The sequence below is a fragment of the Saccoglossus kowalevskii genome, chromosome 6, assembly GCF_978046115.1.
Source record: "Saccoglossus kowalevskii chromosome 6, keSacKowa6.1, whole genome shotgun sequence".
NCBI classification, from domain to species: Eukaryota; Metazoa; Hemichordata; class Enteropneusta; family Harrimaniidae; genus Saccoglossus; species Saccoglossus kowalevskii.
The window spans coordinates 23623381-23643492 of record NC_140646.1 but is presented as its reverse complement, the minus strand read 5'-3'; the positions used below and the strand labels follow the sequence as shown (position 1 = coordinate 23643492).

General features: G+C 35.3%; 1 protein-coding gene across 1 annotated transcript; it reads right to left on the bottom strand.

Annotated features, from left to right (window-relative positions):
* Positions 1 to 694: 694 nt before the first annotated feature.
* On the bottom strand, positions 695 to 20000 carry LOC100376420 (uncharacterized). The gene is made up of 15 exons (XM_085500225.1): positions 19846 to 20000; positions 18788 to 18911; positions 15378 to 16279; positions 14995 to 15240; positions 14488 to 14824; positions 13116 to 13444; positions 11226 to 11468; positions 10150 to 10288; positions 6766 to 6933; positions 6340 to 6463; positions 5693 to 5816; positions 4944 to 5078; positions 3956 to 4150; positions 3141 to 3313; positions 695 to 2058 (listed from the first exon to the last, which is right to left on the bottom strand). Exons 1-15 carry the CDS (start codon positions 19861 to 19863, stop codon positions 1941 to 1943), a joined length of 3375 nt encoding a protein of 1124 aa, XP_085356351.1. The 5' UTR covers positions 19864 to 20000; the 3' UTR covers positions 695 to 1940.
* Positions 20001 to 20112: the final 112 nt, after the last annotated feature.

The following is a 20112-nucleotide window of genomic DNA, read 5'->3' as shown; positions in this document are numbered from 1 at the left end:
GGAAGGCATATATGACTGACGCAGCAATGTGGAATCCCTTCTGAAATTGTAGTTTGAGTTGGTAAATTAAAAATATTTTCATGAAAAAAATAAAATGGCAAGAAGCATACATTGAAGAATTTCGTCATTAACGCACTTTTCAGGGATATGCTGCAACCCTGGTTTGGGTTGTATTGTCTCAGCATGTGTACGGGGACGAGTTCGGTTGATAGATGTCGCATAGGTACTGAGGAATCGTCCATCAAGAGAATAGTTTGTTTTTTGGGAAAAGTAGCAGATTTCATCCACAATTGGACTCGCAGATGTACGCATTAATCGATCATGGTACCTGAGCATGCCATTTCATTAAATATGTTATATTTTTCAAAGTCCCGGACTTTGTGGATTAAGGTACGCAGGACTGTGGGGGGGGGGGGGGGGGCACATAACAATCGAACATGTCCCTGTACGCAGGGCTAGTTACACCAATGACTTCCGTCTGATACATCTAATCCTGTCATTCAATTAAGTGACCATGCCCCCACACAGCTCTTTCCAATTCAGATTTTTCGGTAACCCGCCGCCAAATTCACAGAAAAATGTCTAAAATTCCCAATATAGGTTCAAATTTGGAGACCGCTTTACCATTAGCATCCTTGTATTCTTCAGCTATCATTAAGCATACACATCTACTTATAACAATGGGCACAAGACAAAAGGTAGCACAACTATGTTTTATTAAGCGATATTCTACTTTGAGACTAACATTTAACTACTATATTATATGACAAACTTCGCTATGTGAATAAAATGTAGGCAATAATATTAGAAAATATATTTATAAAAAAATAAGGTGAGAAACTAAAAAAAAAATTCACCAAACTATTGCACTCGATACAACTAACCCCATTCATGAATTTTATCAAAACACTATGAGCAAAGTTATCTATTTGTACACCCCAATTGTTGAATAGAAAGCTGGCAAATGCATTTAAAAAGTTTACACGTGTTCTATATATCGGGAATAAATTGCAGTGAAAAACTATACTTCTAAATCCAGTTTATATAAAAGCTGGTACACAATTTATTTTGGTGAAGTTATATGGCTTGAAAAAATGAGCAAATTGTGGAAGAAAAATGAGTGGACCACACAAAAAAACAACACATAATCGCATTTACACAAACAAAATTTGCTTATAAACTGCACAAATGTTTACCGCCAGTGCAGTATCAGAACTCTGGTGGTAATCACTCTCAACTATCAGACAATATTGTGGGACTATACAAAAAAAATGAAAGAGGATAGATAGGTTAGAAACAAATTCATAACTCATTTGTTGTCATGGTATTGATATACCCTGACCTATTTTCTAGAAAACTCAGGGAAAATGTTACAATCAGAACTCTGGCGGTAATCACTCTTAACTATCAGACAATACTGTAGGATTATACAAGAAAAATGAAAGAGGATAGGTTAGAAACAAAGTCATAACTTGTTCGTTGTTGGTAATGATATACCCAGATTATTCTTTGATAGGATGACCTATTTTATAGAAAACGTTTCAATCTTAAGCAAAACAACCTGAAATATTGTGATTAATAGTAATTGTGATTTTTAGTAGTATTGAATATATATGAAGTATTAAAAAATTAATATCATGCTTTACAATTGTAAATGAAAATTCTGATAAATACACAAGTAATGAATAATAATAAGATCAAAATATATAATGTGCAATATTATTAGAGAATTGCATAAATGATGCTGTATTTAATATTAATGATAAATAAAACTACAAGATAATTAATACAAGGAGAATTTCAATTAAAAAGTTAACTGTACATAATTGTTAATTTTGATTTGTCTCTGTCTATTATTTTTTGGAATATTTAAAACTCATCCCGCAGCAATGACCACATTGTCTTGTCAACTTTCATGATTGCATGGCATAAGATGAGAGTTATTTTCGTTGAGATCTAGTGCTGTCTCTACTCCACTGCCTCATATTAACCAAGGCTTTGTTTAATTTGTTAACCCATTGTTGTCTCTCCTCTTTCGTATCAGCAGACATCCACCATCTAAGAATAATAAATAGGTTAATCGAAAAAGCTATTTTTTTTTTTTATTATTGAATGGAGGTATAGGTACAATGTAGGTAATATGCGAGTGCAATGACTAGTTGGAAAGAACCAGACATTTGTACCCATAGAAAAACCAGTGACATTGTTTACTACTGTTATGTATTCTTGTTAAATAAAACCACATACATGATAGCAGATAAGCTAGTACTGATCAGTGATTCCCTTTGTTATCAGATATTTACAAATACTGTAAAGGGGTTAATTATTCACTGTGTTTTAATTTTGCTTATATCGCTGACTGGAAAATGCGCTAAATTAAAACCCAGCAAATATGTAAAATTGAGCATAGAACACATTATCTAAATGACGAAACCGTGAATTTAAAACCCACTGAATATGCCTGAAATGGTAAATCAGTGAAATTTAAACCCAGTGAAAATTAGTCATTTTACAGTACTACTGGTTAGCAAAAATATAAACAAATTATGTCATAGTGCAATGACCTATATAAGTCATAACCTATAATTCTGAAAACGTTTTATGAAGTACGAAAGTGTTTTACATTTTAACGATGACTTATTTAATCAAAAACATACAATTCTATTTCAAATTTGAGCACCCTCATCGAATTCATATATGTATACGAGTGTTCTTATTTTCCATAATCACAAATTTTGTACAATGATTTTATAGCAAAGAGACATTTGCTTTTGTTCACATATTTTTCTAAACGCGAGTTTTTCCTTGTAAAAATAAATCAACAGGGACATTGTGATTTTTCGTGCTCATACTTTTTTGGGGACAACTTAAATCTTGGGTTTGAGTCAAGTTTATTGCAATAGACTGCTCTCTGTCATAAACCATAAATAAGGTACAAATGTTAGTTTTGGTATCTATCATTTAATTGTGAGAAATTGAAGTAGACCAAGTGTAGTGTAAAAGAGTGTGAGAAAGTAAGGTGCAGTAGTTATGCAATACACAATAATTCATGCTACATTTAAACATTGCTATGGATTTAGATCGATTTCAGTTGAAAATCCAATGAAAGTATAGAAGTTTTTAAGATGAAAAAGACTTACTTAATCTCTGTGTAGTCACCAAAACAAGTGACAATCAAATTATTTTCGTCTGAATCTCTGGACTGTCTCCTTGTAACAAGTTCAACAGTATTTGGTCTAGCACAATATTCCCTGGCCACCGTTGTCACATTCTGTGTTGAGCATTCTTTGAGAGAGATACTACCAATAGGAGCCTATAATAAACGTACATGTCATTTTGCAGCAAGAAAACTAAGAAAAGGAGTATCGTATTTTCTCTATTAGAAGCACATAATAAACGTAAATGTCATATTGTAGTAAAGAAAACCAACAAAATGGAGTATCATATTTTCTCTATTAGAAGCATATCACAAATATATATACAATATACTGGATTACAAAATGTTAAAATATTTCAACCATAGATATACTTGTTATTTACATAAGTACATCTGATACTAATAGACAAATACAATATATAGTTTTAATAGATGGTACATTGAAACTAAATTTTCACCGCTAGGAATTTTTATGATTTGATGGAGTGAGCGAAAGCGAAGACAAGTCGATGTCTTTTGGATCCCAGTCAATTTTTATTACACAAAATACATTAAAATGTGCAAAAGTTTTTCATTATAAATACCATCAAAACCTGACAGCAAATATTTCCCGCAGTGAACATTAAACTGTTTACATTTCTTAATAAAGTCTATGGAGAAAGTGGCTGGGGAAAACGAGTTCAGTTCACACAGGTTTCATTGTAATACAAAAATTTTCACATACAAGTTGAGGAGGAACACCCAGAACAAGGCAGTTATAATAATTATAATAGTGTTAGAATATAAACTGAATGTTACCTTTCTTCTTTCATCATCAGGATATTTCCAGTATGACACGTAACCGTTAGACAGTACACACCATCTACGATGCCATGCACCAAAACCATTGACGTCATCAAACATAGTTAGAAATCCCCTCTCTTCAACTTTGGTCTCAATATAACACTTCACTTTCATGTGAATGGAACCCTCTAATGGACACAAGAACGGCACCTAGATACAAAATACATGGACGTCTGAGTTTATATTGGTGATCAAGGTAACCCTAAAACATTGTTGACACAAGTAAAGGTAGCCTTTCATCATTAAACTATACATCAGTCGTTGACATAATGGTCATCGATGCGATTAAAATTTTGAAGAGACAGACATTCCCTTGGTAACCAAACAAACTGTTTGAAAATAACTCTGGTGAGTGTTTGTTTAAACACATAGGCTCGCATAATAGGTGGCAAAAGTTTCCCACAATTCTTTGCAAATCGCATGCTCAGTATGATCGCACAACGCCATATTGGAAAACAAAATACATAATCGAGATAAGTAGTTACTGTAAATCACAATTTTAAAAAATTTCATAGCTTAAAATACAACACAGAAATGCCATTATGAGGCTGAATACGAGAGCAAATGAAGTAGACCTCAAATGGAATCAAAATTAATCAGATATACAACCAATAAAAGATACAACTCATCTCAATCATAAACCGTCATTTCAGACATGGGGAAAATATGAAATGAGTTAAGCCCTCTAGTGACAGGTTATGGATAGGTGGTTTATAGATTTCTTTTATTACAGATTTTGGAGCTACCTCAAAAACATTTAGCCAAAAAGTTAATAATGCCATTAAGACAAGATACAATGATGTAAGAATGTAAAACCATTAAACTGCACAGCACTTTGTTCCGATATGGGTACCATGTGACATGCTTTGACAATATGACTGCAGTGTTGCATGTTAATACATTTTCAGCACAGGTAGTCAAAGTTTATATGCGAATGTCTTACTTTGGAAAGATTAAACTTTGTGTTCTTGACGTTGCTCAAAGCTACTCTAGTGCCACCAACCAATATAAAGCTGCTCGTTCTTACAGCACCTGGTCCACCTGGACTGCTGACACCTGGAGACATCATGTTACCTTTCTGAAAAAGAATGAAATATCAATTCATTATTTTACAATAATAATAGTAATTCATACAAAAATCAACCTTCCACAAAGTTTGACCTTTCACATTATTTTCGGTATGCATGAAAGGAATGTAGAAAGAATGCTTCCTGACATTTTTATGTAAAGATTATTAATAATACACTCAATAGCTTTCTTTAAAGAAGCATACTGTAATATACTTTATTTTTGCTTGGATTCAATTTTCGCTGAAGGAATGATTCAGTGAAAGTTAAATCCAGCGAATATACTCTTTTTTCCTATATTTTACATTCAACTCATCAAAAATCAGTGAAAATAAAAATCCATGAATATCATTCAAAAAGTCTTTTCAGCGAAAATTAATTCCAGCTAAAATAAGTATTTTACAGTACTATAAGCGACTTCAACGAAATTATCAACACATAAATAAAATGTGACAAATGTTGGCACTTATAATGTATCAAAAGTTTGAATATCCATTCAGTATGTTCAACGAAATAAAGCAGATACATCACTGAACCCAAACAAAGACACCTTGGAAATGCATCATTTTTGGCAGGTAAGTATCAAACAATGAAAGAGTTTAGAAATAGTAATTGACTGTGATACCTTGGAACCTCTTCTTGGAGTAATAGTTTTCAATAGGTTTCCTTTCTTTTCTTTGACATCTGGTTTTTTAGTTTGCATACTATACACTTCAATATCGAGTAAGAAATCGCTTCCAATGTCATTCCTAGTGAAATTACAAAACAGTATTAATCTTGTTCATACGATTTTTAGGTATTTATAACCTGTTTAAAAGGTATGCTGATTATTGCAGTGTACAAAGTGCCAAAATTACTTTGATTGTACTAAGTATGATGGTTCTAGAAGTGCTGTACTTAGTCTAAATTTGTCTACAATTCAATGAAAGACTCTTTCAAAAAAACAAGTCATTCTTGAAATATCACCAGGTGACGTGCTAAGCTAGACCAAAAATAAAACTGCAGCAAATGAATATGTGGTATAAGAGACCTTGCTAAAATGAAGTAAACCCACTTCATAGAGAATTAACTTGAGATAAAAACATGGTTATGTATCAAACCATGGACAATTAAAAAGATTTGTGTACAAGGAAGGAATACAAGTGTTGCAGCGATTAAACTATTTGTAAACGCATTTTGCAATATGGAAATACAGCATGGTGAAATGAATGTGGTTGATGACTACACCTACATTGTAGAGAGGCATGCACCAGCAGCAATAAATCAACTTACATTGTCATCATATTAGTGAATGGTAAGCAATCTCCAGATAAACCATCATGTGTAGACAGTAAATGAGATGCTAAAACATGACTTCCGTTACGAACTAACACAAAGAAATGATGAATCTGACGATCTGAAATACAAAAAATAACAGGTAAGACTTCATCAGTACTGTAAAATCTGAATTAAAAGCCGCAGCTTCTATTAAAATGGTACAATGCAATAGAGGGGATGCAGCTTCTATAAGAGCATCTACACATAATTCAAATGGTGAATTTTGGGGTCTCAATTGTTCAAAAAGAATGGGTGCGGCTTCTATTAGAGATGTGGCTTCTAATACAGATTTTACGGTAGCTCATCATCACAGTGCATTTGAGAAAATTCCTGAATTCATTCTGTACAGTAATACACCTTAGAATTACCCAAAAATCTCACCTTGTTTGGATCCCATAGTAAATATATATTCAGTTTTAAGTGGTAATCTAATATCGTTGATAGTGAGAGATCCTTTACATGTCTTGGCAGCCCTTGAATTTTCACTCTGAGCCGCTGAATGATGCTTCAAACGTTGAATTTCACTCAAACATGCCAATCGTCTCTGAGCTGCAAAAGTGAGATCAAGAAATGTTGAAAAAGTGCACATAAACTTTATTGAATACAGGATCATTAACATAAGTCATTGAAAATGACACAGTCCCCGTTAAAATTTTGAAAGTTCCCTTCGTGCTCGTCATATTAAAGCGGAGGAGTTGCCCCCAGCGTGTCCTTGAAACTTGAGTTCCAAGTGGCTTATACAACAGATTGTTTATTTACATCAAAACGCGTGTTCCGTGTAGTAGTAATATGGCCAAAAATAAAAACAGCTGTTATTCGGCCATCTTTGATCTGATTATGAAACACACTGATATGTATGATGTATGTGCCAAATACGAATGAAAATGGTACATAAATTGTGGAAATATAGTAGTAAGGCCAAAAAGTCAGATGGCTGTCAATCTGCCATCTGTGACCAGATTTTGAAACAAATTGTCATGGACATGCATTCTAACATGTATAAAGTACATGTATGTGCCAAATTTGAATGAAAACTGACAGAGCACATTCAAGATACCACATATAAAAAAACAAGATGCCTGCCAGTCGACCATCTTTGATCCAATTGCGAAATAAATCGTCATGGACATGTATCCTAACATGTATAATCTATGTACCAAGTTTGAATGACAACTGACAAAGCATGTCCAAAATACAACATTTTCAAAAAACAAGATGGCTGCCAGTCGGTCATTTTTAATCGAATCGCTAAACCACTGCATGTGCATATGTCCCACATAAGGTACTAGGCACATGCAAGGAATGAATGGAATCGGTCCACAGGATTCTGAAATATGACTCTGGACAGACTGACGCATGGACAGACTGACGCACGAATGAACGGACACACGGATGGACAGACACACGGATGGACAGACACACGGATGGACAGACACACGGATGGACAGACTCAGGAACTCACGGACGGTCGGGGACATGTATCCTAACATGTATGATCTATGTACTAAATTTGAATGAAAACTGACAAAGCATGTCCAAAATATGACATTTTCAAAAAACAAGATGGCTGCCAGTCGGCCATCTTTGATCTAATTGTGAAATAAATCGTCATGGACATGTATCCTAACGTATATAATCTATGTACCAAGTTTGAATGAAAACTGACAAAGCATGTCCAAAATACAACATTTTCAAAAAACAAGATGGCTGCCAGTCGGCCATTTCGAATCGAATCGTTAAACCACTGCATGTGCACATGTCCCACATAAAGTACTAGGCACATGCAAGGAATGAATGGAATCGGACCAAGGGATTCTGAGATACGACTCCGGATGGACGCACGGACGGAGACCGAATTAGAAGTCCTCGTTTTCGAACTTCGTCCGAACGGGGACTAATAAAGCACATGCACAATAACTTTAGCAAATACAATATATTTGGTAATTAGCTTACTACACAAGTCTCATCTCCTTGATAGTTTTCAGTATCATTGATGATACCAGAGCAGGGTTAATAAATACAAGTTTGATACCAACTCAAACTATCACACTTTATTTATTAGCAGCGCATTCACTTACCGAAAAAACTCCAAAATTTCGACCGGTTTTAAGTACTTTTGTGTTGGAAATGTGACGTGTTTTTAGAGTCGAAATTAAGGTGCAATTTTTCTGAATATAAATCAGCAAATGAAAAAAATGGGGATGATAGACAGTGTGCTTCGTTAGTTTTTAAAAAATGCAATGTCCGCCAATTGACGTAAACTTCCCCATGTTTCACGGTAAAAGCAAAGGTCGTGGCCGAGTTGTAGGCTAAACAACTCAAAATCAAAACAAAGTCATCAATCAGTGAGTATTATGACAAGGAAAACAAAACATCAAGACGCGGAAAAGAGGTCAGCATAAAACTAATAGGTCAAAAGACAAAGCTGTCTCACACTACATAGGAAAACTTGCGAATGTTCGAAGTACAGGTACCCATTGGACAAAAGATACATGTAAGTTTAGCAAACTGTCTTCCCGACCCAGTGCAATGTATCCGGTTAGAATCAAAGCTCATGTGTCCCCTATTTGAGGAACCAGATTCTGCCGTAAATTCGCCCTTAGATTAAAAAATAAAATGGGATTTAAGAAAATAAAATGGGACTTTTAAGGTGTATTTTGGCGTCATTTTTCGGACATTTCAATCATTCCTGCCGGCCAAAATAGAGTAAGTTTTACCGTAGTCATTGGCGTCTATTCAAGAGTATGATTTTTATCGTGACTCGCGTGAATGGGTAAGCTTCGTTTCGACAATGAGCTGTTATCACTGTAAACAATGTTAATTTATTCTTCAAATGCCCATTTTATTTTAAAACAACTAATTTTTGATTTAAAAAAAAATCATGCCGTTTTCGCATCAAAATCCAAGTCAAAAGATCGTACTACAACATCAATCTCTTCCGCATTGCATTCAATAACATTAATATATTTAAATAAGCTATGGTAATTTGAACACGTTGGCATCATCCAGCTTTTTGATTGGTTAATTAGCAATTTGACCTATTTGACCTAAGAGAACATGGCGGATATCCTACAGCATCAAACGTTTATATGAGACCGGAATCATTTGCTTACGATGAAACTAAGTTGACTTTTATTTGTATTTCATAACAATTTAACGAATTTATTTTGTATACATTATTATAATCACTACTGAGTAATAATCAACAATTCAGAAACTCAGCATGACCGGATTTTGCAACCACGATCATTTGCTTCTATGTAGAAGATGTGTGTTGTGTTCGTTTTTATTTGAAACTTTGTTTTAGAATATACTTTGTTACCAATAAAATAAAAATCTCTCAGTCAATCAGAAACCCGGATTCATGCCTTCGGGGAAAGTCCCGTTCGGACGCTCACATCGTTTTTTGTTTTTTTTGTTTGGGGGAAAACCAAAACTGGTCGCAATTTCGAATAAGAATGAGTCGGTAAATTTTTAGTGGAGTCGAAAATTTGGAGGTAAATAAAAAAACCGAAACCCGGCAAATAATTAGACGGCTCAAATTTTTAGAGGGGTCGAAATTTTGGAGTTTTTTACGGTAAATGAAAGACGCTTATGTACGGTGAAAATAAGTAAGTATACAATACATGCGAGTGTTAATTTACATGTACTAATTAATAGAGAAAGTACAGTAGCATTAATGCAGCAGATAAACTATCTGTTGAATATTGTGCATTATAATCACAGCACTATAAAGAAGTGAACAGAAAATAAAAGGCTACTTACTGGCAATGGCTAAGAGTCTCTCTGCTTCTATTTCTTGTTCTGTACCTTTCAGTGCATCACCATTGGCGGCAACCAGATTCAATGCTTGACTGGTTTGGTGAATAATAGATTGCTGTGCAGATATCTCTTCCATTAATGTCTGAATTGTCAAATAAAAAAAATCTATTAAACATACTTAAATTGACATTGATCTATCCTAGGAAAACATTGTGTTACTGGTATTGCGAAACATTTATCATATATTTTGTTTCAAAGATGACATATCAACTTTTCAGGTTTTTATCCTAGTATGAAAAGAAAAACTACCTAAAAAGATGCAAAAATTAACAGTTTTGGATCAATTTTTACAGGAAGCCACGTTAAAGGATTATTTTATAAAAAAAAGAATAGTAGTTATTAGAATTTCCTAATTATTCTTGACAACAATAATTACTTATCTTTAACGACACATTTTTTTCACCATATGTAACTAAACAGTTTTCAGATATGGTGAGCAGTTCTCACCATAGAAACCAATTGCAAATGGTTCAAAAAACATCATTTCTATGGCTGTTTGACATACATTTTGTGAAGAAAGTAGTTTTGTGAACAGCATAAAATAAATCCATACTGTAAACGCCGGTGAAATCTGATAATTTGTTTAACGGTAGCCAAGCACCTCAAATAGCCTTGACATCGGCTGTAGTGTCCAGTTAATGATTAAATCAGTAAATTTAGCTTTATATGGTTATTACCTACAGTGTAATGTAAGTCATTCATTTGAAGATTAAAGCGGGGGAGTCCTCACCTGCACATGCATCAGATGGCAATAGCGTGTAATTGTTTACAAACAATACATCTACCCATGAGCCTTTGCATTTTTAGCTTGCGTTATCGTTGCCTGGGACTCAATTCTCGTGTGTGCGTGCAGGCGACTACCCCCCTCGCTTTAAACAGTGCATTCATGCAGTAGATGTATTTTAATCATACAATGTTTCCTGTTCTCAATGTTTCTGTTTATTTTGTCGAGAGCCAACTGTTTTTTGTTTTTTTTTCTGGTTATAATTAAATATATGGTGTAATTCATTTGCACACACCTGAATTTGTTCTTTGTTTGACATGTGTATCATAACCCTTGATTCCTGTCTCTCAATACATGGTTTAGGCGGATCTCTTTTCACAACTTGCTGTGCTGGAGGCTTAGTTCGTGTTCTTCTTTGAGATCTGTAACATTCTACACTGTATAACAAGGATGTGGTGCTTTTATTTTCTATCCTTGGGTGGATACTATCAGCAGAGTTGGATTTTGTCACTACTTTTCTAACATTTTCTGGAACAGTCTGCAAAATGAAACAAAAGATAACAGTCACAAATATAGCAGATTGTGTTCATTTTCTACTTAAGTGTACTTTACCTTGAAAGATAACTCAACCATGGACATCATATTGAATCTAGGCTTAATGCGATTCCAGAAGATACTCGCACCACTGCTTTTCCTAACATACATAGACTGGACCATGAAGTCACAGGCTTGCTAAAACTGAACTTTATGCTATTAATGAAGCATCTCAATTTCAACCAAATAAAATACCAGCCAAATATTAAATTGGACACTATGGGCTAATATCACATAAGTATGAAAACGCAACATAAAATAAAACAATGAAAATAGGGTCAAGTACCGTTAAAGTCCTAATATAAACCGCATACGTAATAGTAACCGCACCCCCAATTCCCGGCTTCGGGGTTAAAGAGTTCTTAACAAAAATTGAAAACTTGAAAAGTACCTATTACTAACCGCACCCCCAATTCATCAAGACCGTGACTGTCTTCATTGTTTAAACCAGCTGTTCCAAAACGGCATTGTTCCTAATCCTATTCTTTGTTTCGACAACATGCCTAAAAATATTCACACCTATTTATTGTTCAGCGGTGATAAGATGTCAGACAGGCAATGAAACTGCTTTTGTTCTGGCGGCGACCTCTGTCAATACTCTTTCTGAATACGTCTGTGTTTCGTAAGTTTTAGACAATGAGCTTTTATCACCGTAAAAGTGTTAAACTGAGCATTGAAGAATAATTTATCTTTCGAAAACATATAATTTCTTGATTTAAAAAAAAAATCATGCCGTTTTCCCATGGAAATCAAAGGCAAAAGATCGCACTACATTATCGGTAAATCTCTTCCGTGTTGCGTTCACCATCAGGTCGCTGAACTGTCATTAACATATTTAAATGAGCTATGTAATTTAGACACGTGGGCACCATCCAGCATTTTGATTGGTTAATTAGCGACTTGACCTATCCGGTCAATAATACGTCACGTGAGCATTCAAAAGCATGGCGGATATCGTATCGGCTGTTTACATGTGACTGAAATCATTCGCTTACGGGGAAACTAAGTTGAATTTTACTTGCATTTTATAACGATTCAACGAATTTATTTTTCGTGCGTTATTGTAATCACCAATATCAACACTTCGAAAACAAGTAAGTTATTCACTTGAGACCAGCAGCATGGCCGGATCGAGCTACCGTTATGTGATCATTTGCTACTAAGCAGTGCATTCGTGTTTTTATTTGAAACTTCTGTTAGAATATACTTTTCGTTACCAAGAAAATTAAAAAAAATAAATGCATATTACATTAAAAATACTGAGTATTTTTTGTATCATGTAGAATTTTTTTTTGATCGTAATTTTTCAACATTTCGTAACGCCTATTTTAGAACCAAAATAAGGCCTTTCACTCTTCCCCGACGCCTATTCAAGAGATTGTACGGTGTATTGTTTGTTTTGTGCATGTGTTGTGGACAAAAAATGACCACGCCCATTTAGTGATTGCAATATGTACGTAATAGAAACCGCACCCCGAACTTGAGCTTTTGATCCCAATTTTTAAATTGATACATTGTAATATAAACCGCGGTTTATAATAGGACTTTAACGGTAACTAAATTAGACACCAATAACTTCTGCATTATTTACGTTTTGCTGTTGTACAATGGGCTTTATTTCTTTCATATGCAGCTGTGATTTCTTTCTCATTTCCTCTTCTCTATCCTCCTCTTCTTCTTTAGCCATTGCCTCATCCAACAGGTCATCTAATTCACCCATCACATCATCCTCATCCTGTTCAGAGTCAGAATCACTATCACTGTTATACTCCTCTTGAACAACATCAACTGGTTTCATTTTCTCTTCAATTTTCCCATGAAGAACTTCTCTTGGTAACTTAGGTTCTGGGACAGCTCTGATTATTTCTTTCTCCATTTCTACTGGGACACGGGTAGTCAGTAATTCAGGCTGAGGAGCAGCTAAATAAGAAATAATTATTTTGACTATGTGAATTGCAATTTTGAACCAACTTGCTACCTGACATGTAGCGTCGTCCGTGACTAATGCACACATTCCAATTCATTACTTAAAATGTGTTGCATTGAATACTGTAAAATCATTTATTTTCACTGGCATTTCACTATTTAGATGTTTTAGGCAATTTCACTGGGTTTTAAAAGTTCACAAACTTGGTAGAGAAACAATGAATTGTTATTCAACATGCTCATATGGATTTTTTTGAACAATGTACAAAGCCCCCTCATGTTATGGCCATGCGCCCCCCACCCCCTTACCTCGGGGAACAGATCCTCTGGCAATCATAAAATTCTGATTGACCAGGGGATCACATGTGGCCACGGTCTTCAACTGTGATCTGTCGATAGTAAACTTGGCCCCAAGGAAGCCATAGAATGCTCCATTTTAACATAGAATTAACAAAAATTCCACACACTGGTAGGGAGAACCCTATCTCCCCCACTTGGTGGTGCCGCTGAATTGCAAACAAACAGATTTTACTATCAAAATTAATAACCAGTGAACAATTAATGCGTTTACAGTACCTGAGATTTGTATGGAGGTGATGAACAAGTCAATTCTGAGACAACTTATCAATACTATCATGCCACGTACCAAAATGATCATAGTTATAACACGTTTCGACCAATAGTAACAACTCGGTGCACAGTGCAAGATAAATCATGAATAATGAACCAAGAGTGCATATGACTATATGGTGTGAGAAGATTTACCGATCAAATAACGAGACATTAGAAGTTCTACAAGATGGTGTAAATGTGCATTAAATGAGTGTACCATAAAACTATGCATGTATGCATGTATGTATGTATGTATGCATGTATGTATGCATGTATGTATGTATGTATGCATGTATACAGGAGTATACTAAGTAAATCACCTGTAGAGGTAAGTAAAGCAAGGAGACAGGCAGGCAGCAAAGACAGATCAAAGGCCAGAAATAGACATCTTACTGTGCTGAAGTTTTTTTAACTTGATATCTTACCCTGCCTTTTCATGTATTCAGCTATTGCCTGTGCTTTATTTTTTTGTATTGTTTGATTCCTGGGTGGTGCCATGGGTTTGGGGATCATACCCAGCTTAGCCACAGCTGGAGTGTAATTTCTATAACCTGATGAGTGAGGGTGTGGTCTGTGTGACTGCGATTTAGTACCTGTGTTGGATGATTCAACACGTTTTGTACCTCTCTCTGTATCTGTGTGAGTTGATCCAGCTGGAGGATGCGGTGCCTGTCTTTTCTGCCCAGATGATTCTGTGTCTGCATGAATCGCAGGCATCTTTTTTGGTGACGAAGGTTGCCAGGTACTTTGACTGTGAGAAGTCTGGAAAGGCATGTTAAGCTCAGTTATTTATTACAAAGGAATGACACAAATTAGTCGGTGATTCTCAGGTTCCTAAACATAGACGAGAAAAAAACATTCATGCAAACAAATAAATGGTAGTAAAAACTAACAAATCTTTAAAAGTCTCATTTCAAAATAATTTCACATACTGGTTTTGGGGACTGTTTTTGTTTCTTAGGTGGTGATGGGATTACTTCCTCCTCTTCTTCATTATCCTCTTCACAACTGTCATCTGATTCTACGTCACCATCATCAGCATCATCATCAACATCGTCATCAGCAGCATTTCTTTCATCTGTACTGCTGTCATCACTTCCTGGTTCCATTGGTGTAGGTAGTTCAGGGTTAACTTTCCATCTGTTTCTTAACAGGGCCATTTCAGCCTCTCTTTCCGACTAAAGAAAAATAACAGATTTGAAGCATGAAATAATTTATTTGCAGTTTGTATTTTAATTAGATGTTATATTAAATCCGACAAGATCCATGCGATCCCTGAACTCGCAGTCATGTGTATTAGACAAGTTGTACAAACCTGAATTTTGGAATTTATTTCATTCTTTTTCCACCCATCTGTTTGCTGTTTTGCCAGCTGTTCTTGAATTGACTTAGCCTTGGCAGCGACACTCTTTGGGGAAACAATGACATCTTGACTCCTCTGTGCAATCTGTTCAGCAAATGTTCGAACTCTGCTGCTCTTGTGTGCCTGTGCAGCTGGCCTTGTTGGCGCTTGTCTTTTCTGCTGTGTACTTGGCTGAGAAGGTTGTCGAGTACGCTTTGACGGTAATGGCTGCACATCATTTATGCTTCCAGTTGCAGAAATTGGTCGCTTTGTAGAAGCACACAGTTTATCCTCAGTTTTGTTGACAGGCTGCCTGTTGCTGGGATCATTAAATCGAGACATGCCATTTACCATTCTATCAGCAAATGAACGAACAGATGTTTTCGGAATAGCTTCCACTGATTTTTTGGCACTGGGGCTCGCTGGTGCAGCTTCCACAGATTTCTTGGCATTGGGGCTAGCTGGTGCTTGTACAGGTTGCCATCTACCTTTTACAGGACTGTAACTTGATGTCGGACTCAATGCATTTTTAGGTGAAAATGGCTTGTTTTCCTTAACTGGACTATTAACTGGTCTGGCAGTGGTAGCTGCAGCTACTCTAGGTGCAGCAACAGGTATCTTCTCTTTGGCAGGGCTTGCAACAGCTTTAGGTGGTTGCCATCGTTGTGGCCTTGTCTTCTCAGGTTCTGGTTGATGTTTTGGATGATTAGTATCATCTTCCCAGTCATTGATCTGAGCAGCCAGTGCAGCTAGTCTGGATTTCCTTGCAACTGGTTGCGGTGCATTTTCTGCCGGTTTGGATGACGTACAAATCTTGTCTTCAGTCCTCCTTGGACTTGGCACATATTCATCTTTCAACTTGCTATGACTGTCACCTAGGATAAAATTATGTTAGTATAAATGTAAAGCATTAAAGCGAGGGAGTCGTCACCTGCGCATGAAGCGTCGACTCATGAGCCTTTGCATTTTTAGCATGTGTTATCGTTGCTTGGGACTCAATTCCCACATGTGCGCAGTTGACGACCCTCTCGCTAAATTGAGTATTTACACACGACTTCACATTCTGCATAGTTCACCCAATGTTTAGACATGGGAATGCAACATAAATAAGTAGACTGAGCATATTTAGGTAACTGTTCAATTACCTGAATATGCTCAGTTAGTTTAAAAACTAATTGGCTAAATTGCAGGAATTTTCTCAGAGCCAGTTTTAGAGCACCAGTGTTGCATAAAAATTACCCCCATGCACATTCTTTGTAGTAAACCCCTAAAACTATGTGATTCAATATATTACAGTAAGGCCAGACTTTTATTATTCCTCGTTTCGCGAACCCGTCAAATGAACAGGAGCCGAAAATGAAATAAAAATAAAATTTTATTTCAGCGTAATTCCTTGCGCCCCCCAAAAAATTGCAAAAAAATATTATTTTTATCTTAATTTTTTACCACCCACCGCATAAATCGAAGTTGCATTTTCGTGGGAGTACCAAAGTCTCGCGCAGATGAGAAACAAAGTTATACATGGAATAAAATTGTATTTCATTTCTTCTCTCTGATCAATGATCTCACTTACAATTCTTTGAGAATCATACAAATCTGATGGGGAAAAAAGAATTAATTTTTTTTTTTCGCCCTTCTCAAAAAATTGCCTTATAAAGACCCGAGAAACAAGAAAAAAAGTCTGGCATAATAAATACGTTAATATGTTAAGCTGCACAACATTCACAAGATGGTACAAATCTGCAAATCAGACATTCAAGTTTTTTAAGTGAACATTGCAATGCAATTTCTCGTGTGTAGTCAGAAAATCTTTCTTTGATGTGACTGTGATGAAAACTACATTCTACATTTACTACATTCTAAGAAGCAATACTAAATGTTTCGAGTGCAATTAGGAGTCTTTAGTAATTCTAATAATTATACATTCAGTGCAGAAGCAATTTTATTTTTGATTAATGCAGTCTACGAAAAATGCTTCGTGGGGAAAACTAGGTCTTACTTGGGCAATCACAGTCATCCCATCCAGCACGTTGTTGACTCAAGTGCCGGAGTCTGCTTTTGACTGATGGAACAGCTGGTGTATCTGGTTTGACTTCATTTTCAATTATTCTGTCGTTCATTTGAATTGGCTTCTTACCGAGGGAAACTTGAAAAGAAAAATACATTCATACAAATCAACCTGAACTTGGTCCAAGCAGAAAACATAACTTTTGTATGAAAAATAAAAAATACGAAACAGTTTACATTAAAGTGAATGAATATATGCAAATCCATTCATTGCTAATTTGTGACTGGGGTCTATCTGTAAACATTACAGGTTCGTGGCATATTTTTGGACATTTTTTTATTTTTGTATATTTTTAAATGTTGCAAGATTATCTTCACACCAGTAAAACAAAATAGTTAATTTTGTACATGGAAAAGGGTTAAATATTAATAAAAATGCGACGATAAACAGCTACGCGTGTCATTGTTTTTCGAGGATAATTAAAATAGATTGACAGAGGATTATGCAAATCACTGCCTCCTTCTCGTTGAAAGTTCTGCGCAGGCTCCACTCAGTCATAACATCAACAACATGGCTGCCGCCGGTGCTAACACGTTTATATCGTAAGTTCCTCATAAAAAAAGAAAACCTGGTCGGCCAAAAAAACAAACAAAAAAAACAACGCATGAATGCAGAGGTACAGTTCGACCTAAAAGTATTCATAATTTAGTGTGATAGAACAGCCCAAAATGACAGCGAAAAGTAATCACACCTGCACCAACTTACAATCAGTGAAGGGATTCTACTTCAGTCGTGCAGTATAATATTATATAAATCTCTGATTACATTAAATTATGCGTCCAATGAAGCAACAAAGAAAAGTGTTCCAATATGAACACATTTTTAAAATAAGGAAGACATTTGTATGTAATGTTGCACTGTTGAATAGTTCGTACATCATTTTACAGAGATGAATCTTTTTTGCTGCCAGATGTATAACTTATATTCTGTCCACTATGCATATATGGTAAATGTATATGCTACAATAGAGACAACATGCATACTCAACTAGGTCAATTTATTTTCTGAACATGTAAGGCATACAGCAAACTGTAAAGGAATAGATTATTTGTCTGACAAGCAATAAATGAACTTTTCTGTTCTACTCACAAAAAAAAAATGGTTATCATGCTCGTACACAACTCATTCAATTCAATCCTCCTACTGTTTCTGCAGATTTGAAAATCTCAACTGCCTAGTTTTAACAGTTAGTGTTATCTGAGACACTACTTCACTCAAATGACAATCAGCCATAAAACATTGAAGGAGTAAATACTAATAACTGGCTTCAGGTTTGGAGAATAATGTTTGTAATATCCCAAATATGACTCTTTACCTTCTCTTTCCTGGCAATTTATATTTCCTTCTGTCAGAGGTACCCTTTTTCTTGGTGATAAATTTGATTCATTCATTTTCTTCTGCAAACTCTCCTTCCTTGCACGGGTTCTCTCCAAAAGTTTCTATAAAACAAAAGTATGCACACATTCAGCATGTATGAAGTCTTATTATTACTAGTACTCACGCAAAGTAACAAGTGGAGTAATGAAGTACCGTACTATAAGTAGTACGAGTTTCGTGAAAAACGCCAGACTATGCATCATTTTTTTTTATTCACATCAAACACTTATTAGAAATGGTACAGTAATATGAAAAATAATAAATATAATTATCATCCACTATTTTCAAAACATAATGAAAATATTAAACAGAATGTATTATTATACAAGTATCCACAGTACTCAATAAATAAACTCACAGTCTTGGTGTTATTTATTTAAAAATTGCTAAGTACAAATATTATGGTGCTGAATACAGCCATGTTCATAATGTGATCTCATTTATTTCGACATACCTTATTGGTCCGTTAAAATTGAAATGACCCAACCCCCAATGGTGTCATTTGTCTGACACTCAATTCAAAATTGTTTACACAATGCATTCCATTGTCGGGAGATTTAATTTTGAATAACAAAAATAGTTTCGATACCTAAGTTAGGACGAATCTGGCAATTCTACCGAAAACACAATGAACAGCTTTCTGTTAGGTGTAAATAAATTGCTATTAAAATTTGAACAGAAAAAAATGAGAAAAACAAATTGCCGAACATTTTATAGAATGTTGACATCATTGGGGGAATTCACACTTCATATACAAGTATCAGCATACACACAAAAAATGGAACTTCAAAAATTAAGATTGTTTAGCAACCAGACACTATTTTTATCCTTAACATCGTCGTAAAAATTCGAAGCCATTTACTGAGTCTAATAACACAAAAATCCACAGGCATAATTGCTGCCTGCATGCAGTCGGCCCGCACTCGTATTTTTCATTCTCAAATTCACTTGTAACTACGGAATTTACTACAACACAGTAACAAGAAACTGCCCTACCTGAGTGAATGGATCCATTGTTTTAAATCCAATTTGTTCCCCTTATTTTGATCCAAACGCGGAATTTCTTGAGCGTCGGGGGGAAAATGACTCAACCAGTTATTTCTAAAATTTGAAACTGCCTCTTCGTGCAATGGACCATGGGAAATTGTTGAGCCTTTAACTTGCTCTATTTTTGTGAGGTGGTTATATATTCAAAAATAATAGTGTACTCTTCGCAAACCAAGTATTATAATAATTGCCATAGAAATTAATAAAGATGATTAT

Excerpts from the sequence above, each read along its gene's own strand:
- LOC100376420 (XM_085500225.1), bottom strand. Across the intron at positions 16,280-18,787 it reads AAATTGCCAGGAAAGAGAAG|GTGACAGTCATAGCAAGTTG; the intron begins GTAAAGAGTCAT and ends ATTTTATCCTAG. Across the intron at positions 5,079-5,692 it reads CTCCAAGAAGAGGTTCCAAG|AAAGGTAACATGATGTCTCC; the intron begins GTATCACAGTCA and ends ATTCTTTTTCAG.